Raw genomic sequence first — 21,099 nt, forward strand, 5'->3', positions numbered from 1 at the left:
AACTTCACCATTGTCTGTCTTACATAAAAGACAAACACGGCCCAGTGTTGTGGCACAGCAAGTTAAGCCGAAGCTTGAGACAACCAGCATCACATGTCAGCGCCAACTTCGCTTCTGATCCAGCTCCATGCTAATGTCCCTGGGAAGGCAGCAGATGATGGCCCAAGTGCTTGGACTCCTGCACTGATGTAACTTTCAGATAAAAGATTTTCTACAGGTATTTTGCTACTAGGAAATGTAAACAACCTTTAAAATTCTTAGGTTTTTAATTTGGCCTACTGATAAACTTCCCAAAAGACTGAGGGGATACACACATATTCTATCTCTGTTTTTTTTTTTTTTTTTTTTTTTTTTTTTAAAGATTTGCTCATTTATTTGAGAGAGAAGAAAAGAGAGACAGAGAAATCTTTCATCTGCTGATTCATTACCCAAATGACCACAATGACCAGGGGTTGAGCCAGGCTGAAGCCAGGAGCCAAGAATCTGAAACTCCATCTGGGTCTTTCACAAGAGTGGCAGGGGCCCAAGCCTTTGGGCCATCTTGCACTGGGTTCCCAGGTCATTATCAGGGAGTTGGATAGGAAGCTGAGCAGCCAGGACTTGAACTGGTGCCCATATGAGATACAGGTGTTGCACGTGGTGGCTTTCCCTGCTATGGCACAGTGCTACCGCCCTGTGTCTCAATTTTAACTTCAAGAATGTGAGCACAAAGTTTAGACAGGAAGAGAGGTCTGAACAGAAAATATAAATGTGTGAGTGAGGCTTAGTTGGCAGTGGCAGGCAGAAGAAGGACTGGTCCCTAGGAGGACAAAGGGGAGCTCAGTGTGCTCCGGGCTTAGGCCCCAAAGACTGACCGACTTCCTTCCTCCCTTCCTGCCTTCCCTCCCTTCACCCCTTCCCTCCTTCTCTCCCTTCCCTCCCCTGCCTTCCCTTCCCCTTCCTTTCCCTCTTTCTTTCCCCCCCCTTCTTTCTTTCTCCTTTTTTAATTTTAAAGATTTATTTATTTGAAAGGCAGGGATAGGGGAGAAAGAGAGAGAGAGATCTTCCATCCTCTGTTTCACTCTCCAGATGGCTGCAACAGCTGGGGCTGGGCCAGGCTGAAGCCAGAAGCCCAGAGCTGCTTCTGGGTCTCCCACATGGGTGCAGGGTCCTAAGCATTTGGGCCATCTTCCACTGCTTTCCCAGGTGCGTTAGCAGGGAGCTGGATCAGAAGCAAAGCAGCCAGGACTTGGACTCCATAAAGGATGCTGGCGTCTCAGGTGCCAGCTTAACCTGCAGCACCACAGTGCCAGCCTTGCTTGCCATCTCTAAGCCTGCACTGAAGTGTAAATGAGGATAGAGACGCTATCTTCTACTTTTCACCATACTGCTGCTGCCCCTGTGTTGTTTTTTTTTTTTCTTTCATGCTCTAACCTCTGGGTTGGAACACTATAACTTTTGGGCCAAGTATAGCTGCCACCTTTTTCAGAAAATAAAAGTTTATTAGAATACAGCTACACCAAATCTTTGTCTGTAACTTCTTGTTGTAGTTCTGTGGCAGAGCTGAGTTGTTGTGACAGAAACTAGCACAAAGCCTAAAATATTTCCCATCTGGCCATTCACAGAAAAAAATTTGCCAGTCCCTGCTCTAAACACAAACACAGAATCCATGCTTGTAGACTGATCCAATTTTTACCACCAGGAAAGTAAACTTAATATTTGTCATGAGGAACTTTCACATGCACTTCTATTTGCTTGTATTGGGAGATTAGTGCTACACAAATAGTCTTATTTTCTTTTTTTTTGACAGGCAGAGTGGACAGTGAGAGAGAGACAGAGAGAAAGGTCTTCCTTTTGCCGTTGGTTCACCCTCCAATGGCCGCTAAGGCCGGTGTGCTGTGGCCGGCACACTGCGCTGATCCGAAGCCAGGAGCCAGGTGCTTCTCCTGCTCTCCCATGGGGTACAGGGCCCAAGCACTTGGGCCATCCTCCACTGCCTTCCCGGGCCGCAGCAGAGAGCTGGCCTGGAAGAGGGGCAACCGGGACAGAATCCGGTGCCACGACCGGGACTAGAACCGGTGTGCTGGCGCCGCAGGCGGAGGATTAGCCTAGTGAGCCACAGAGCCAGCCTACAAATAGTCTTATTTTCAAACACAACTCTTGGAGAATTCAGGTGAAAATAAAGTTACATGTCAAATATTGGAAGTAAAACCATGTGAGGCATTTGTAACTACCCTTCTCCTCCCCCTTTTCAGTTACATCTCAGATACTAGATTGAGTTAGAGTCCATATTGTTGATATGTCAAGGTCTTTAATCCCTGTAGCTAATTAGTAAGTAAAAGTTCTGTGTGCACTAGCTTAGTTGCTGGCTATTTCCTTATTCTTTGTGTGGGTGATCTTTATCAGATGAATTTCGCTCAGTATGAAACTCAGTGCCTTTCTCTCATTCTTTCACTCAGCAGCTGCTGCTTACCTGTTTCAGAGACAGCTTTCACCAACTCCAGGCTACCCAAGTCAGTATCAGCTGTATGCAATGGAGAATACAAGACAGACAATCTTAAATGATTACATTACCTCACAGCAGATGCAGGTGAACTTGCGCCCTGATGTGGCCAGAGGACTCTCCCCCAGAGAACAGCCACTGGGTCTCCCATACCCACCAACAAGAGGTGTGTGTCTCTGCAGTTAAAAATTCATCAGTTTATGATGTTTACATACTGTTTCTTAGATTCTCAATAGATATGCATTGAATGAAAATGCTGCAGCCTTCCCACTATACAAACTAATGTATCAAGAAGAGGTGCTTTGTTAAACACTAAAATACATAATCCATCACTGTGCTAAATATTTGAAATCTATGTTTGACCAGTTTGCTGTCTGTCTTTAATCTGTCCGTATGTTGAGGTTATTGGTGTTGAGCATGGTATTTATTATCCTTTATAGATTTAAAGGCAGTCTTAAAAAGTAATGATGATCTTAAACATTTTTATGTAACTGAGTCCAAATGACCTTTGAATTTAGAGGTAGATAAAGTTCAGAAGCCCGTGTATCTTTGGAATAACACAACATAAATTGTATTTGTCTTCTGCATAGGAATCATTGACCTGACCAATATGCCTCCAGCAATTTTAGTGCCTCACCCCGGGGGAACAAGCACTCCTCCCATGGACAGAATCACATATATTCCTGGTACACAGATTACTTTCCCTCCCAGGCCATACAACCCTGCGTCTATGTCTCCTGGTAAGATCCTGCAGTGATGGGCCGCTGCAATATGACAGACATGCTCAGGGTTTCACAGCATACCCATTTAAGGTGTTTTGGGCAGCTTCTTCCCATTTGGTCTGCTGTTTTTCATTTAGCATTTAGTAATGGTTACTATTTGTTAGTAGATACACTAGAAATACCCTAAATGCTTGTGTTACATTCTGTTATCTAAAACTCTTAGTAAAATAAAAATTCCTACATCCCAGATTTGGAGGGTTTTTGTTGTTGTTCTTGAAAAAATTCTCATGCATGAATTTAAAACTTGCTTGATAAACTTGGTAGGTTGACATTTCTGTCATTAAATTGCAGATTGGTTTGTTTTACAGGACACCCAACACACCTTGCTGCAGCCGCAAGTGCTGAGCGGGAGCGAGAGCGAGAGCGAGAGAGGGAGAGAGAGAGGGAGAGGGAGAAAGAGCGAGAACGGGAACGGGAGCGAGAGCGGGAGCGCATCGCCGCAGCCTCTTCCGACCTCTACCTGCGTCCAGGTCAGTGAGAGGCTGTGCTCCTGCGGCCTCCAGACAGCTCTTGGGGATCTGGTCTGGTGGGGCATTGGAACACTGTGGAAGATGGAAACTAGAATCCTAAGACCCAAAGTCATCCCAAGGTTCAGGTTGCGAGCAAGGAAAAGTGGGTTTTACATGGGAAAAATGAAGTTTGCATGACTGTCTCATTTTGATGTGCCTAAGCCGTTGGTTACGGTTGGGCCTCTGAAGGTCCTCTGTGCAGAGCTCTTAAAGCGGAAAGAGCTGCCCAGGCAGAGAGTCCTATATATGAAGTGTTGCTGAATTCCAGTTGAAAGAAGGACTGGAAAATACAGTAGAAAGTGGTGCAGCATCTTGATTTAAAATGAAGTGCTGCCATTCTGTTCAGGAGGGAGGCGAGTGTTCAGAGGGACACTTACACAAGTGTGCATGAGATGGATTAGAATCCTGAAGGTGCGCATGGGCTGGTGCCACAAGGCCAGTGAGACAGTGTTAGGAGTTCCTGTGCCTGCTAATGGTGGCCTGGACTATTCTAGCAATGATGAAATGGGCAGAAAGTAACTGCTGGGAAGAATATGAAAGTAGAACCAAAGAAGCTTAATAAGCAGGTCTGGGGAATGAGGGCAAGATAGAAACAGGATTTGGTCTGCAATTAAGGAAGAGCATGATTAGCGAAAGCAAAGAGATGATGATTTTTATTTTGGACATATGTAATCTAGTGCATCCTTGAGCCATCTGTCATCCATGATAAACTTTCCAATTTCAGTTCTTTGAATTAAATCGTTGAGCATGTCCGTCCTGTCCTATATACAGCTCTGGCGCTCAGGAGAAAGGCAGTTTGGAGGTGCTGACTGAAGAGTCGCCCAGGAGAGTTGAAACTGTGGCTCGAGTACGATTTCCACGGTGCTATGGTGAAAGGAGGGCTCGGTCAGTCTTCAGAGAGTACTGTGAGGGCTGATTTTGGTTGGCCACCAAAGGAAGCAGAGAGGCAGGAGCAGAACTCAAGGCCACAGTGGCAGGAAGGCGTCCTAGGAAGCAGGCCCTTTGCAGTCCATGAGGATGGCATGGCAGTAAAGGAAGGAGCCCAGAAGCCAGTCTTGTTGGCTGTGGTAATACTGTTCCCGAAAATAGTGTCTGTACAACCTGAACATGTTTAGATGTCACTTGTTACCTATGTACAAACACAATAACAATCACCACGAATCTGACCATAGGAAATGCTTTAATGAATTGTGAGGCAGCACCATAATATTGACTCTATGTTGCTCATGAAAGCACGTGGAAAATTAAAGCTACATAAAGATGGTATATAATTTTGATAGGAACTGTGTGCACGTGATCCCACAGATGGGTAAGAATGAGGATTTAAGACAATAAAGTACTGTTTTGCCCCATCAGACATTTAAGAAGATTGATAAATATTCTGTGTTGCAGTATCTAAAAAACACAGAAGCATGGGTAGTGTAAACTGGGGTATCCCTATTAGACCCGGCAGTTCCACTTGTAGGAATGGATCCCATAGAAGCACTCGTAGAAACTAATGAATAGTCAGAAGGAAGCAAATTGTTGAAAAGCCTGTGTGATTGGTGCTACATGTGAAAGTAGGAGTGTGTGCTCAAACTGCTCACTCTTAGGAAGTCAGCAAACACTGCAGAGTTGGAATGAGGCCATAGAACGAGAGGAAGTAGAGAAGAAATTGATTTGAGAGGGAATTTGTGTTCAAGTTCCTCCAAGTAAAGTGGTTCTGAGCAAGTCCTAGCCCTGTCCTTAATGGGAGAGCTAAAGTTAGGTGAAAAACTGGCTTGAAGCTTTGAAGAAATGTGTCTACTGGAGCCAAGCCATGGGGAAGGATATTCTGAATGATTTCATCTCACAGGAGTAAAAGTTACCGTGGAGAGCAGTGACATGTGAACCAGGAAGTGCTAAGGTGGAGTGAAAAGCCTCGAGCCCTGGTGTCCCAGCAATACACAATTTTCATTAAGATGCTTAGGAAGCTATACCAAGTCTTTAGAAATCACACACACACCAGAATTTGAGGAAGAATCTGAGAGGTGACCTCTTCTGATTGATAGCAGCACTTTGTTGTTGGAGCCAATTTTGTTTTTGTCTGGAATCAAGGTTGGAACTTGTCACAAAAAGGGGGAAAATGGCAGTACATGTTACCTGCTGTTTTGTTTCTGGTTTTATTGCCTCTTTATTGAGAATATGTAGAACAAGTTTCTAGAGAGGTCAGAAAATAAGTTATCAAGTTTCCTGTCTCATTTTCCTTTTCCAGTGAGAAGTATTAGGAAACCAGCAGTCAATTAATGGTGCTGCCTTTCGTGTCCAGCTTCTTTCTCACAGCGGGGCTATCTTCCTTTTCCTTTTTCTGCCCCTGCAGGCTCAGAGCAGCCCGGCCGGCCTGGCAGTCATGGATACGTCCGCTCCCCGTCCCCGTCAGTAAGAGCTCAGGAGACCATGTTGCAGCAGAGACCCAGTGTTTTCCAGGGAACCAATGGAACCAGCGTAATCACACCTTTGGACCCAACTGCTCAGCTACGAATCATGTCAGTTGCTTGTTACACGTTTTGACCGCACACACTCACCAAGTCTCACATAGACGTTTTAAAATTGGCAGCTGCAAGCATATAAGTCGAGTCATGATTTTCTCTCTGCTAATTTTGTCTTGCAATTTGTCTTTGCATCTCCCCACCCCACGCCCAGTAGATGACCGTCCCTTCACAGAGCTGTGGTTTGGTTTTCTTTACAGGCCACTGCCCGCTGGGGGCCCTTCCATAAGCCAAGGCCTGCCAGCCTCCCGCTACAACACTGCTGCGGACGCCCTGGCTGCTCTTGTGGACGCTGCAGCTTCTGCACCCCAGATGGATGTGTCCAAAACAAAAGAGAGTAAGCATGAAGCTGCCAGGTTAGAAGACAGTTTGAGAAGCAGGTCAGCAGCAGTTAGCGAGCAGCAGCAGCTAGAGCAGAAAAGCCTGGAGGTGGAGAAGAGACCTGTTCAGTGTCTGTACACTTCTTCAGCCTTTCCAAGTGGCAAGCCCCAGCCTCACTCTTCAGTAGTTTATTCTGAGGCTGGGAAAGACAAAGGGCCTCCTCCAAAGTCCAGATATGAGGAAGAGCTCAGGACCAGAGGGAAGACCACCATTACTGCAGCTAACTTCATAGACGTGATCATCACCCGGCAAATTGCCTCGGACAAGGATGCAAGGGAACGTGGCTCTCAAGGTTCAGACTCTTCCAGTAGCTGTATGTATCTCAATCTGAGTTGCACAGTGTGATGTCTGAGTAAAGAATGACTTTCTTCTCTAGGGAAAGCAGAACTGTATGGTATTGAACAATCCTAATGTTTGATGGTCAGTGTAACAGAAAAGGTTTTATGGGTTGACAGGGCAAAAAAGTGTATCTTTCACTATTTTTATGATCATTTAAATATCTCAATGTCCTAAGTGTAAGCCTATCAGCATGTTTCCAAAAGAAAGCTACCTTTTTTACAGCATTCAGTTGGGAAAGTAGATAGGTAAAGACAGCCTGTTAGCACGCCAAGGCATCTGAAAAGTGACAGATGTGCTGCCGTGGCGCACTTTCTTTAGAGGCATTTGCCAGGGTGTGGTTCAGGATCTCCACTGATCCCCCAAAGCCTATTCGATCCCCTTATGGAAGATGTAGGTTTGTAAACAGTGATAGCCTCACTTTGTAATTGTTAATTATACTGTACCATTCTCGCAAGTTGGATTTTGCCCAAGTTTGGTTAGTCACTTATGGCAGGGTAGACTCTGCAGAACTACACTAACATGGTTGAACAGTTAGTTTTTAAAAATTCCTTTCTAACTGTTGCCTAAATTCTTCATGGAATTTCAGAAGAAACAAGCAGGTATTTAAACGAGAAGCTGCTAACAAACGGAGATGATTTAATCATATGATTGTTATCTCCATTAAAGAAATTGAGAAGAGTTGGAGGTAATGAAAAAAAGATCTTTTGTGCACCAGAATGCATGTATCAACCTTTTTACTTCTAAGTATCCACTTAATTATTAATTGCTTAGGCCCCTAGCTACTGGTTGTTAAGGTTTTTGGGGAGAGGGAGGTAGCTTGTATTGAAGTACGACTTCCTTTTAGCCTGGCATTAGGAAAATTCCACAACATAGGTTTTCTGCTTATACAGAATGGCAAGCTGAGGAAGAAACATGGCAGGAATTTTAGAACGAAGTCCCTAGCACACAAGGTGGCTCCACCTGGGCTGATGAAAATAGAAAGCCCAGGTTCCTTCTGAGTGGCCATGTCTTCCTTTTTTTTTTTTTTTTTTAACACCACAAGGCTGTGAGTTGCATGAAATTCACAGGCTATTGGTAGTTATTCAGTGTGGTTTTCAGTTTGACTCTTGAGAGCCTCCCTTGCTCACCCTGCAGATGAAGTACGTTGCCTTGACCTTGCCCCTTAAGGCTTCATAAGCAGTGTGAACGTGTTTTGAGATCAGACATTGTTTTGGCTGATTGTTGGAAGTTGTCAGCAGGTTCGGGCTGATGGTACATAAAGAGTGATAAGTCCGTGCCTCAGTGATGGTTTCCGTCCTGTTTATCAGGTGTTTGTTCTGGCGAGTCCACTAGGGCTGGGAACTGCATTTTCCTTGACCTGGGTGGGAGGAGGAAGGGTTGTTGAGAACGAGGGCGCGGGTGGTAGCTGAGCAGCCGAGTGTCTTCTCGTCTTACACCTGTGTCTAGCTGCAGTCGCACATCCTTTGGGCCTGTGATGGTTTTCTCACTTTGTGGTGCAGCCTATAGATGCAAAGTCCTCTGAAGGCGGAAAGTTCCTGTGCAGGAAGTTCCATTGGCCTTCCGGACTCAGGGCCGCGGCCATGGCAGGACTCTCCCAGGGCCCTTCTCTGGTGTGGAGGATGCCCTCCCTCTCTGTGAATTTACTTCCCTTCACACATTCCCTGCTGCTGCTGTTGATTATCACAATGTAACATGGTACTGAAGAGTTAATCTGGAGTAATATTTGTTAGCAGTACTCCTATTATTGGAGAAAATTATTATATAATGTTATATAACTTAAAGCTTGAAGTCACCATGGTAATGAAGCAGCTTTATAGCCTTGAACTTTTTCTAAGAGTAGATTGTCCTATAAAACTGGGATTAGTGGAATTAATTAGCTGTTGCAAACTGCTCCTTTGTTTGTTTATTAATTTCTTCTGATGAGTAGTTCCCTGATGAATTCTTTTCCATCTCCGAGAAGAACATCACAAATCTGTTCTCAGTTCCACCTTACCTCATTGCTTGGTACAGACTGTAACAACTTACAGATTTATTTATTTGAGGGAGAGTGCCCGTCTTCTGGTTTACTTCTTGAATGCCTGCAGTGGCCAGGGCCGGATCCAGGAGCTGGAAATGCAATGCAGGCCTCCATGTGGGTGGCAGGAGCACAGTGACTTGAGCCATCCACCATGCACGGCCTTCCAGGGCCTGCACTGGCAGAGAGCTGGAGGCAGGAGCCAAAGCCCAGAACTGAGCTCACACATTCTGATGTGAGCATCTTACCCACCAGGCTGAACACCAGCTCCCTATCAAAGGCTTTTGAAAGACATTGGAATCCACAAGATTTCAGAAATCCCATGCACTGCAAGGGTTATAAACACCGAGGCACCTTTGTTACAGCCCGTTGATTTCAGTAGTTTTTATCAATAACTTGGAATGCCATTTAACATTTCTGATAAGAAAACTAAAATATGAGGTTTGAATAACTTGTGCTTTTGAAACGTTTCATAGGATTAGTTTTAAAATAAGATTTTTTTCTTAAAGTGTCTTCTCACAGGTATGAAACGACTAGCGATGCTATTGAGGTCATAAGTCCTGCCAGCTCACCTGCACCGCCCCAGGAAAAACTGCAGGCCTATCAGCCAGAGATTGTTAAGGCAAATCAAGCCGAAAGTATGTCTCTCTTAGCCACTGCTGACATGTTTGCATGTTTACATTGATCATTGGCTTCTTATCTGTCTAGACCATAATAAGGAATGACTTGTTTTGTTTCAGGGTAATCTTATGTCCATCTGCTTTAGAAACGTTTGAAACTGCACCAATGATAAGCAGCTTTTAAGCTATTGATCACACTTTTGTTTGTATTTTAATGACATAATAGTTGATATTAATGTTGGTTGCTCATTTTACTAGTCCCGACTCCTGTCGGTGAAGAAATATTTTTTTCCAAAATTAAGATATATAAATTCCGAGTTTTGAGAGATGTATCACATCCTTTTCGTGTGTTCTTTTGAATTCTATGTAATCTTTGATCATGAGTAAAAGACAAGGGCATCACTGAGTAAGACATCTATCTGTCCTCCGTTAGACGATCCAGGCAGACAGTATGAAGGACCATTACACCACTATCGACCACAGCAGGAGTCACCATCTCCACAGCAGCAGCTGCCCCCTTCCTCACAGGCAGAGGGGATGGGGCAAGTGCCCAGGACCCATCGGCTCATCACACTTGCCGATCACATCTGTGTAAGCTTTTCATTGTTATAATCCGATTTTTTATTTTTTGATCATGCAGAAAGCAGATATATAGAAAAGGAAAACCACAAAATAAGATGTGTGTAGATTTCTACTTTTAATTATGAAGTCTACATTATTTACGTTTTATTTGAGAGACAGAAACACAGAACTCCTGTCCACTGGGTTTACTCCCCAAATACCTGCAACAGCTTGGGGCTGGGCCAGCCTGAAGGTGGGAGCCAGGAACTTAATCTAGAGGCAGGAACCCACTTCCTTGAATTGTCACCTGCTGCCTTCCTGAATGCATATTAGCAGGAAGCTGAAATCAGGAGCAGATTTTGGACTTGAACCCAGGCACTCGGATATGGGGGTGAGAGTTTTTCAACACTAGGGCAGATGCTGGCCTCAAATGCTACTTTCTTTTGCAGGAATATAATGAGTTTAACCATTTCCTTTTTTTCTATGTCACAGCAAATTATCACACAGGATTTTGCTAGAAATCAAGTTCCCTCGCAGACTCCCCCGCAACCTCCCACTTCTACATTCCAAAATTCACCCTCTGCTTTGGTGTCAACGCCTGTGAGGACTAAAACATCAAGTCGTTACAGCCCCGAGTCCCAATCTCAGTCTGTTCACCATCAGAGACCAGGTTCCAGAGTTTCTCCAGAAAATCTTGTGGACAAATCCCGGGGAAGGTACAGTCTTGACTGCAAATGACAGGCAGATTTCCCAACAGTCCAATAGTCTGAATATACCTGCAAGATAGTGGTTCATGTCTCACACCACCTTCAGCTCATTTGCCTTATTCTCTGGAAAGTGTCCATGAGGTTTCTCCATTACATGTTGCTCTTGGGGTGCCTGCTGCCTGAGCAGTTGGTGTGCTTGTCTTTAAATCTATCCACTAGTTAGTTTTTGTTGTGGTGTTTGCTGGTTTGCAAGGACAGTTATGAAGGAGCACAGTTTGGTAGCTAAGGGACCCCTGAGTGGTCCTGAATTCAGAATCACCTCACTCTCTCGGGTTTCTCCTGGGTAACAACAACAGGTATTTAGGAAGGTGACATTAAACAAAGCAAAGTGAGATGAATGGCAACATGATAGGAGGAAGGAGATAGCTTTTTAATGTCAGGACTGTCTGGTAAAGAGAATATCTTCTTACCTGCTGTTCTACATTGGGATTAAAAAAAATGGAGACAGGGTTTTTGGTTCAGAGTGGTAGACTAAACATTAGTATATGTGAAATTACAGTTAAATAGTACTGGGGGAGTTCATAAGAATGCTGAGAATAAGACTGGGATATCAACAGATCAGAGTCGGCAAATACCTGGAAAACACACAGCAGACTCCTGAGCCCAAGGAGTGGAAGCCATAGCTCACAGCCTGAGAAAAAGACATCTGTAGCAAAAGATTTTTCCAGCCTGCCTACCCACCCCTCATGTTTAAGAAGCTAGATGGCCTGTGTTGCCAACATTTTAAATATACAAAGGGAGAGGGCACAGGACAGCACATCCGCATGTATCTGGCTCTGGCAGTCAGAAGGGGATAGCCAGTCCTGTTTGATTTTTTACTCTCTTGCCCCACCCTGCAATTGGATTATTTTGAAGCAAAATTTTGACGTCAGTTCAAGAAACTGGATGATCTTTTAAAAAGATTTATTTATTTATTTGAAAATAAGAGTTATAGACAGTTAAAAACAGAGAGAAATCGATCTTCCATCTGTTGGTTCACTCCTCACATGGCTGCCAACAGCCAGGTCTCTGGGCCAGGCCAAAGCCAGGAACCTAGTGGGTAGCAGGCGGCCTATTCACTTAGGCCATCTTCCTCTGTTTTTCCAGGTACATTAGCAGGATCAAAAGTGGAGCAGCTAGGACTCAAACTGGTGCTCATATGGGCTGTCCATGTCACAGGCTGTGGCATAACCCTGCTGTGGCACAACACCGGCCCAAATCTGGATGGTCTTAAGAACAAAATGAAAGCACATTTATTCTCTTTCAACCAAAAAGAGAAAAGAAATAAAATTATGAAAAACAGAAAGCTTTACAGAAAGTCATGGTTCATTCCTGATGCAAAGTACCCAGTACCCTGTAGCAACGTTTAAGCCACTGATGGCATTTATGAAAGAGTATATATTTGTCTTTTTCACTGCTAACTTCTAGATCACTACACTTGGATTTATTACATTGGTCTCAGTAAAACCATCTGGTTTTTTAGTTTAAAATGTTTATACAATCCATAGTGTTATAAGACACCATTGATTTTTAGCCTATAAGCAAACCAGTTCTAGAGTAGATGCAAATGCTGTGAATCGCAATAATGGCTGACAATATTGGGGGATGGGGGAGGAAATGGACAAGGAAGACAGGTAGAAGATGACTCATTCTGTGACCCTAGTAGGTTGATTGGGAAAGGAAGTATCGTCTGTGAGTTACTTGGGCTTAACTATAACAATAATAAATGTAGATGCTGCAAGTTACAGGTGGCTCCTAATATGCATAATTGCTAAGTCAAAACCATTTTGGTCTAAATAGTGTTTATCCCACATTATCTTTACCAACATGGCATCCAGAGGAAAAACTAAATTGCAAAGAATTCCTCAAAATGGTATAACTGGAGCCTATGTTCACTAACTTGACAAAACTCTAGTTTTCAGGTTAGTACTTGACTCCTTCACTTAATAGGGAAATAATGGGGAAAGAACTGGCAAGTTATGACTCAAAATAAGCAGTCACCTTGGACCTCCTGGCCACGGGAAGGGTGGGGGCCCTCTGCTGAGGGACATGCAGAGGCTGTGGACAGTTGAAGCAGCAGTAACAGCCTGTGCGACAGCCGGGTATCTGAGGACTACTGAAGCCACTGAGTGGAGTTGGGAGTTAACCAGTTTCCATTTGGGACAAGCCTAGGTGAGCCTTTGAAGCAAATCTGGTATTTTACATGTCACAGCAGCAGGCCTGGAAAATCCCCAGAGAGGAGTCACGTCTCTTCCGAGCCCTACGAGCCCATCTCCCCACCCCAGGTTCCAGTTGTGCATGAGAAGCAGGAAAGCATGCTGCTCTTGTCTCAGCGGGGAGCCGAGCCTTCGGAGCAGAGGTGAGGGGCCTGTCCAGGAGCGGGCGGCGGGCGGGCTTTGGAAGCCAATGTCTTTTTTTTGGTTTATGTGTCAGGATGGGGCTCTTGTAGGATCCTTCAATCTGTTTTCCTAGTGATCTAATGCCAGCAGATATTAGTGAAAAAATTCCATTTATTTACATTAGAGAAAGTGTGTTAATTATTCTTGAAATTCAGTCTTTCTTAGTCTGTTTTGTTTAACTCTGTTACTGGGGGTTGTGGCACCCATGGCTTTACCCAACAGGTGAGTGCTTACCATGCACCAAGCACTGTGTAAGCGAAGCACTGCTGAGCACCTGTGCTTTCCCACCTCTCACTCACTGTTTCTAACCCTCCCTGAGCCCACCCTGGGAACTCAACAGTTCTATCCCCATTTGGGTTCCATCTCTTTGCCCTAGTCTCCATCCTTCTACCAGAATGGCTTGTCCAGAATTCACAGAGAATCAAGCACAAGGCATTTGATTCTTTGATGGTCAGCTTATTCTGCTCCTGCAACTCCATTTCCTACTACTTCATCCTTATACTTAAAAAAAAAAACAAAAAAATCATTTACTTATTTGAAAGGCAGAGTTACAGAGTGAGAGAGAGATCTTCCATCCACTGGTTCATCCTGAGATGGCCACAGTGGCTGGAGTTAGGCCTAGGCCAAGTTAAGGTTAGGAGCCTGGAAGTCCACTTGGGTCTTCCACATGGGTGGCATGTCCATATCCACACTGTTGAATACCTCCCTGCTGCTCTCTTAAGTAAACATGTGACTTGTCTGTGGTCATCCTTGTAGTAAGGGAGAAGAGTCCAGTCTTAAACCAAGATTAACTCCAAACAGCTAGTCCATTTCTTAGAATGTGTTATTCACATTTATTATATACATTCATAGGCAGCCAAAAAGTAAGTGGATCCATTTTTACAGAGGAAGTAATTTTATGTTAAATGATACACTTAAATGTTTTCCCCAAGTTTGTGAATTTTTTGATGACAAGGACCATATCTTACTCATTTTTCTGCCACTGTTATTGTCTTGGCATATGGTGTCTGTATTGAGTGATGAATCCGCATGACCTGGTTTTAGTTACCAACAGCTTTCTCTCCATATGTTCTGTTACCATCTCTTACTCTGACTCGATTTATGTTAGGGAAAAAGTTTATTTTTAAAAATATGTTAGTATAGCAGGCTGCCAATGAAATTTGAAACCCTTTACATTAAACTCATCTCAGCTGTTAGTTGGCTTGAAATGACTAATACTTTTCTGTTCAACACACAGAAAGTATTCTGTTGTAGTCCAAGTACTTAGATATAAGCACTTGATATAGGCAAGTGTGCTGTTGTAATTTTAATGTACTTAAAGGTATTTCTGCCAGAATTGTTCCTGATTTATGTGATAGCCATATATGTATATATGTGTTTGTGCTGTTAAATAGAGAGCACCATGAAAAGATGTTTGACTTTTCCCATGGATACTCAGGATCACTGGCTGCTTGTTCAGTCCATCAGAATCACTGCACTCCACCCTGGGAGGCACCATTGATAGCTCCAGTAGTGGTGTCCCTGCCACCAGGGACACCTGGGAGACCAGGATTGAGTTTCTAGCTCCCAGTGCATTCCTGGCCTTGGAGGGCTTTTGTGGAGTGAAGCTGTGGATGGAAGCTGTGTGTAGCTCTGTCCCTCTGCCTCTCAAAAAACAAATAAGCCCAAGTTTTCATTTCATTATAATTTAGGACTTCATTCTTGAGACCTGAAGTATTTGACTTTGTCCTCAAAAAGGTGTACTAACTGGCTTATGATGACATGTTGTCATTAGGATTGTAACATGGAATGAAGAGGCTGCAGCTGTCCACTCTCTCACCAGCACTACTGTTAACAAGAACGTCCCCAGGGTTAGGACTACATGATTATAATAGACTTTCCTGTGTTCCTAACAGGAGTGATTCCCGCTCACCAGGCAGTATTAGCTACTTGCCTTCATTCTTCACCAAGCTTGAAAACACATCACCAATGGTTAAATCAAAGAAGCAGGAGATTTTTCGTAAGTTGAACTCCTCTGGTGGAGGTGACTCTGATATGGGTAAGTGGGATTTCTTTCATGAACCCCAAATAAAACATGCACTAATATTATCTCCAACATTGCCTGTCCTGTAATCCTTGAGTTTGAAGGCTCGTATAGGGCATCCATCTAGCACATCAGACCTAAAGTTCCCCTCCAACATGTGCCTGTTCATGAAGAGTTCCTAATTAGGGAGCAGGAATTCAGGAACCCCTTTTTTTGAAGCTGTGTGGACCTTTCTGTGAGGTGGGGCTGGATCAACTCTCCATTTCTCTTTTTAAACCCCCTGGGCCATCACCACATGGCATCTCTTCAGATATTTGAAAGTACGTCCTTCTTGAGTAGCCTACCTCTGAAAATGGGTCATCTGTCACATTCTCGTTCCCAGTGCCCCCTACAGGAAAACACACATACCTTAGCCTTTTAGTAGGCTGAGTGATGCAGAGTAGTGTGATAAGACCTGCTGTGGATTCATCATTACGAATGCAGCCCATGACTGTGTGTGCTGTTTTTGTTGGGACCTGAACAATGTGAGGGTTTAGTGCACTTGGTGTGAATACGCATTTTCAGGTCAGGTGTCTTGGGATGCTCTTAATCTACACCTCCACCTGTTCTGCGATTACCATCTCCAGGTGTAGGACAGTCTGTGCTTCCCCCCTCCCAACTACGTTTTCTATCCTACCAATGTCTGTCCAGATCGAAATTCAGCCATCAACATTCATATGCAAGTGCAACAGATAAACTCACCATCTCAAACTATAACATTGGGAGCAGGGGGTTGGCCTAGGAGTTAAGATAGCCCTTGGGACACACACATCCAACACTGTAGTGCCTTAGATCGAGTCCTGGCCCTGCTTCCAATTATAGCTTCCTGCTAATGCACACCTTGGGAAGCAGATGATGGGTCATGTAGCTCGGTCCCTGCCACCCACCTGGGAGGACTGGATTGAGTTCCTGTCTCCTAGCTTCAGTCTGGCCCAGGCATGGCTGCTTGGGGATTTGGTGAGTGAACCAATGGATGGGAGACTCTCTCTGCTTGTCTTGCTCTCTGTGTGCCTCTCAAATAATTTAATAAATAAAAATACAGCATCAATAACGGTGGCAAAGGTTATTTAACACTGCGTTTTAGGCACTGTCTAGATTCAGTCCTCACAGCCACCCTGCCTGCTACATACTATAATTACCTTCATTTTACAGCTGAGGGAACTGAGACTCAGGTTTGGGAGCTGGCACAGGCTATGTAACCGGTACATAGTGGGGCTCCAGTCCTCCTCCAGGGCCCGTGCTGCTAAGGACATGTGAATGGCTTCTGACGGTTCTGTACTTAGGGTACTATGAACCAAATTTTTGGAAAGCTCTAGGGCAGAACCTTCCCTTTGGGTTGATACGCATGCATTTATTGAATCCTCCTTATAGTCGGCTGTTCAACACACTCTCTACTGTCCCCTAGTCTAGTCTTTGCTTCCGTTGTCCCCAGTGACGGAGACAGACTTGGTGTACTGCCATCCACTGTTCTCCTGACCCTGTCAAAACAAATTGTGGGCTGTGAACTGTGAACTGCTGGGTGGATGTGTGTCTGCATCTGTGCCCCTTGTGATTAGTAAATGTTGAACATCAAAACAGAAAAAAAGCATGAGTGTAGTGTCACTCAACTTACCCTTGCTCCTGCTGAAGTGACACTCTTTCCAGAGTGTCAAGCAGAACTGCTGTCAGACCTACAGAAGTCTTTTTTTTTTTAAATTAGCATTAGTTTTCTCTTCTCTGGTCTTCAACTGTTTTATCTGTTATTTACAGCTCCTCAAATATCACCAATAAAAATAGGGTGACCAGAGATGCATTTGCCAGTGCTTAGAGATGCACAGGTCTTAGGGCAGCCAGCTGTGGTCTGCACCGCTCCTCTCTAGCCTTTGTCATCGTTTGAGTGGGACAAAAAATTCTGACTCAGAAATGCTGTGTATGAGTTGAAGTCAGCTTTTTGGTTTCCTAGTGGTTTACACTGTATTCAGGAAGTAGCTCTCTGGTCCAAGGATCAATGATTTAGCAAAGTTGCATGTTGGGTGTTTTAGAGTAACAGATGGTCTCTGCTCTGAAGATGTGATGTAGCAACAGGGCAGTGTGTTAGCCTCAGAAGGCAGTGCCTCAGCATCTGGGAGCGTCCTGATGCAAAACTTGTTTTGATTGTGGAGAGAGGAGTTGATACTAAAAACCGCTGGGCTCCTGGGCAGCCCCTTACACCTAAGTCAAAAAGCCACCTGCAACCAGCACAGCTCTGCTTCAGCTCCGTGTTCCCACCAGGGACATGGATGAGTGTATTCTTTAAAAACCTCAATGCTTTCACCTCTGTTTGGTCTCTGCCACTCTGACCCAATGCACAACCCTTTCCCGGGAGTACTTTCTCTTGGCTTTCAGACAGCATGCTCTCTCTGCTCTGTCCATTTCTACTTTGAGTGGCCCTTGATTGTTGGTGGTCCCCCTCCCTTCCTTGTTTCATCCACTACCCAAGTCACACACAGACTGACCTGTGTCCACCAAGCTGCTTCGTGGACTCCTGCAGACGCCGTTTTTCTTGAACGTCTTACTTGCTCCCTCATGCTCCCTGCACCGCGTTAGCTCAGTCAGCTCCCTCTCCTGAGTGTGGTGCCTCCTAAACAGCTCGCACCTGCCTACTTTCCCGTTCCTTCATTTTGGAGCAGTTAGAACATCCATCTGTTTCAAACACGGGATTCAGAAGACACCACAACCAGCCAGTGTGCTTATCAAAGCACCCCAACAGTAGACAACTTGCATTTTTTCTAAGTTACCCAGGTAATTCTGGTTGGTATGTCTCAAAGTAGCACAGTGAACTGTCAGCATAGTATCTAAGGATTATCATTGGTTGAACCCCAGGAAATTGTCTTCATCTGACCGTTTTTGATCAGTAATTTGGAACCAGCCTGCTCAATAAATGCTTGGGAAGTGAATGATGTGTTCTGGTCCCAAGCTCTGTGGCAGTGACAAGGCCATGTGGTTTCCGCTTCAATTTATTTGCTATGGTCCCTGGCCCAAGAATACACATGCTCTGTACTGCTTCCTAAATCTTCCTGGGGACTGTTCTCCTCCTGGCAGTTTAACCCTGAACGTCCAGCCCATGAGCTGTGTAAGGCTCACAAAGTCATTTAGTCTGGCCCTGCCAAGGAATTGTGGGCAGGACTGGAAATTCAGTAACACTACTGCAAGCTAATTTCTGAGTGGATAATAATGCATGGCCCACAAATGGCTTTATCAATTCTATGTAGCTCTGGCAGAGAAACTAGAACTAGGGGCTGTTCCGCCCCTAGTTTACAGCTTCCCATGTCGAGTTACTTGTAGGCACATGCACACCTCCGTCCTCACAGACAGCGCTCACCCCGACACGGGTCTGTTCTTGAGCAGTCTCCTCCACAGCATGCCCTGTTCTTGTTTAGCCACCATTCACTTCCTGCATTCTTTTTTCTTGTTTAAAATTCTCAACGACATGTTGGGAGAGGTGATGGAAATAACCACTTATGTCCCCCAAATGCCTTCCCCTCCTGGCACAGTGCTTTATGGGTGGTTGCCCGCTGTGCTGTCATTCAAACTGCAGATTACACATGGCACAACTGAGAAGAATGAAAAGAATCAAGGGACAGAGGCAAACTCTTTTGCCTTATGAAAGAGTACCCTGAGAATGTAAGAGGTTTCTTAGTTTGCCATGAAGGGAAAATCATTTTCATCATATTCATTGAGGTGGCTTTTCCTCGAACTGACACCAGGCTGCCTCAAACCCACTGGTGCACGCCAGGGTTATCTTCAGGTCCAGGGTTTCTTCTTCACTACGAAGACTGGATTTCTGTTCTGAGACAGCAGTTGTTTCCTGTTTTTCTCAGTATTGCGAAGTTTCTTTTCCTTCCTGGGTTCTATTGCTCCAGTTTTGATTTTCCTACCCTGATTTTTTTATTTCTTTTTTTAAAGTATTTTATCTTTGACTTAATGGGTAAAATAAGTTGAGATCATGGGGAAATAAGGTTAATTTTATTGTACGACTTTTGAGACTTTATTTTGATGGACAAGATTATCATATCTCAGATAACTCGAATGTTTGTTTAAATACAGCAGCAGCTCAGCCAGGAACTGAGATCTTTAATCTGCCAGCGGTTACCACATCAGGTAAGATTCAAAATATATTATTTATTAATTTGAGATTGGTAAGGTAGCAGTCGATCCAATAAATATATATTGAATATCAACTGTATACCAGGACTTCTCCAGTATGTAAAAATGAGTAATTTATTCAGGGAAGAGATAGTCAATAGCACAGAAAGGGGAACTGCAGATTCAATAAATACTTAGAAGACAATCAAAAACTGTTAAAACAGGAGCTGGTATTGTGGTGCACCAGGTTAGCTGCTGTTTGCAAGAAGGTCAGCCTGTATTGGAGTACAAGTTCGAGTCTCGGCTGCTCCACTTCCGATCTAGCTCCCTGATAATATGCCTGGGATGGCAGCAGAAGATGACCCAGTACTTGGGCTCCTACCACCCTAGGTGGAGTCCAGGCTCCTGGCTTCAGCCTGGCCCAGCCCTGGCCTTTGCAGCCATCTGGTGGAGTGAACCAGCAGATGGAAGACTCTCAGTCTCTGTCTGCCTTTGAAATAGAAAGCTAAATCTTCAATTAAAAAAAGCATTAAAACAGTTAATTGAGTGACTTGCTATTAGCAGAAGTGTGGGTAGCTGAATCACCTGGGGAAACCAATCTCCCCATACTGCTCTCTGTGCGTGGGCTGGCAGCATTGTTGCAGGCCACCTGCCGAGTGCTGTGCACGTTGAGTTGGAGGGCTGCCTGTGGCCTGTCACTTCCCTGTCTCTGATCTGCCTCTTGGAATCAAGTGGAAATGCTCTGGTTGTCTCTTCTAGGCTCAGTTAGCTCTCGAGGCCATTCTTTTGCTGATCCTGCCAGTAATCTTGGTCTAGAAGACATAATCAGGAAGGCTCTCATGGGAAGCTTTGATGACAAAGTAGAGGAGCACGGAGTGGTCCTGTCGCAGACTGTGGGAGTAGTGCCTGGTGGCGCCAGCACGTCAGTTGTGACCAGTAGTGAGACACGGAGAGAGGAAGGGGACCCATCACCTCATTCAGGTAATTGTTCATTTCAGTGATCTGCTGCCGTTCTCAGGAAAAAGCCATTTCACTTTCTAAGTTCTGGTGCGTCACTAAGTGACTTCAGTGAGATCTCTGACACTTTGCCCAGACACAGCAGCAGGAGCAGAGAGAAGGTTCTGCATCTAGTCCTGTCTGTACACACACACTGGAACTGCAGTCAAAGTACAACCTCATATTCTGTTTGTAAATAAAAGTGACTTACTATTCTAGTAAAAATGATAGCTTCAGTATAAAAGAATTGAGACTAAGCCGTAGAAAAGGACAGGACAAAAAGGAAGGCCTCAGAGTCCTTCAGGTGCCATCAGCCAGGAAGCCACCGCTGCGTAGCTCCTGAGAGGCGTCACTGCAGACATCTGTGTCCAGATAAAAAGACAGAAGTTAGAATGGGATCATTTTACACATTGTTAAAATCAAGCATACAAAAAAACCATGACTTTAGGCTTTAATGTTTATAAGCACCTTCTTAATCTTCTGAGAGCCGACATCTATCTCTTGGGCTTAAACAACTCCCTGAAGGTCAGTAATGTTTGTTAAGTTTAGCTTTCTTTCCCTGTCTTCAAACAGAGGATCTCACTGTGGTCAAAGATT

General features: G+C 44.5%; 2 protein-coding genes across 53 annotated transcripts in view; one reads left to right on the forward strand and one right to left on the reverse strand.

The window, feature by feature from the left end:
* Nucleotides 1–21,099, forward strand: part of NCOR1 (nuclear receptor corepressor 1) — a 168,450-nt gene that overhangs the window by 144,675 nt on the left and 2,676 nt on the right. For 14 of the 50 annotated variants that reach the window (XM_051824415.3, XM_070061427.2, XM_070061433.2 and 11 more), the window contains 12 exons: nucleotides 2,439–2,648; nucleotides 3,073–3,222; nucleotides 3,573–3,734; nucleotides 6,112–6,277; nucleotides 6,481–6,974; nucleotides 9,524–9,652; nucleotides 10,068–10,225; nucleotides 10,688–10,911; nucleotides 13,154–13,300; nucleotides 15,236–15,378; nucleotides 19,468–19,521; nucleotides 20,266–20,487. In XM_051824415.3, the coding sequence (XP_051680375.1) occupies nucleotides 2,439–2,648; nucleotides 3,073–3,222; nucleotides 3,573–3,734; nucleotides 6,112–6,277; nucleotides 6,481–6,974; nucleotides 9,524–9,652; nucleotides 10,068–10,225; nucleotides 10,688–10,911; nucleotides 13,154–13,300; nucleotides 15,236–15,378; nucleotides 19,468–19,521; nucleotides 20,266–20,487 (2,259 nt within the window). The remainder of the gene's footprint in view (nucleotides 1–2,438; nucleotides 2,649–3,072; nucleotides 3,223–3,572; nucleotides 3,735–6,111; nucleotides 6,278–6,480; nucleotides 6,975–9,523; nucleotides 9,653–10,067; nucleotides 10,226–10,687; nucleotides 10,912–13,153; nucleotides 13,301–15,235; nucleotides 15,379–19,467; nucleotides 19,522–20,265; nucleotides 20,488–21,099) is intronic. The other 36 variants (XM_089318439.1, XM_089318456.1, XM_089318448.1 and 33 more) reach the window with 18 other exon arrangements.
* The window catches only part of TTC19 (tetratricopeptide repeat domain 19), a 34,477-nt gene continuing 32,747 nt past the window's right edge, over nucleotides 19,370–21,099 (reverse strand). For all 3 annotated transcript variants that reach the window (XR_007911203.3, XR_007911205.3, XR_007911204.3), the window contains one exon: nucleotides 19,370–20,864. The gene's annotated coding sequence lies outside the window, so the exon portion shown is untranslated. The remainder of the gene's footprint in view (nucleotides 20,865–21,099) is intronic.

The sequence above is a fragment of the Oryctolagus cuniculus genome, chromosome 17 (genome assembly GCF_051225735.1).
Source record: "Oryctolagus cuniculus isolate XC-2025 breed Fujian yellow rabbit chromosome 17, ASM5122573v1, whole genome shotgun sequence".
Classification (NCBI taxonomy): Eukaryota; Metazoa; Chordata; class Mammalia; order Lagomorpha; family Leporidae; genus Oryctolagus; species Oryctolagus cuniculus.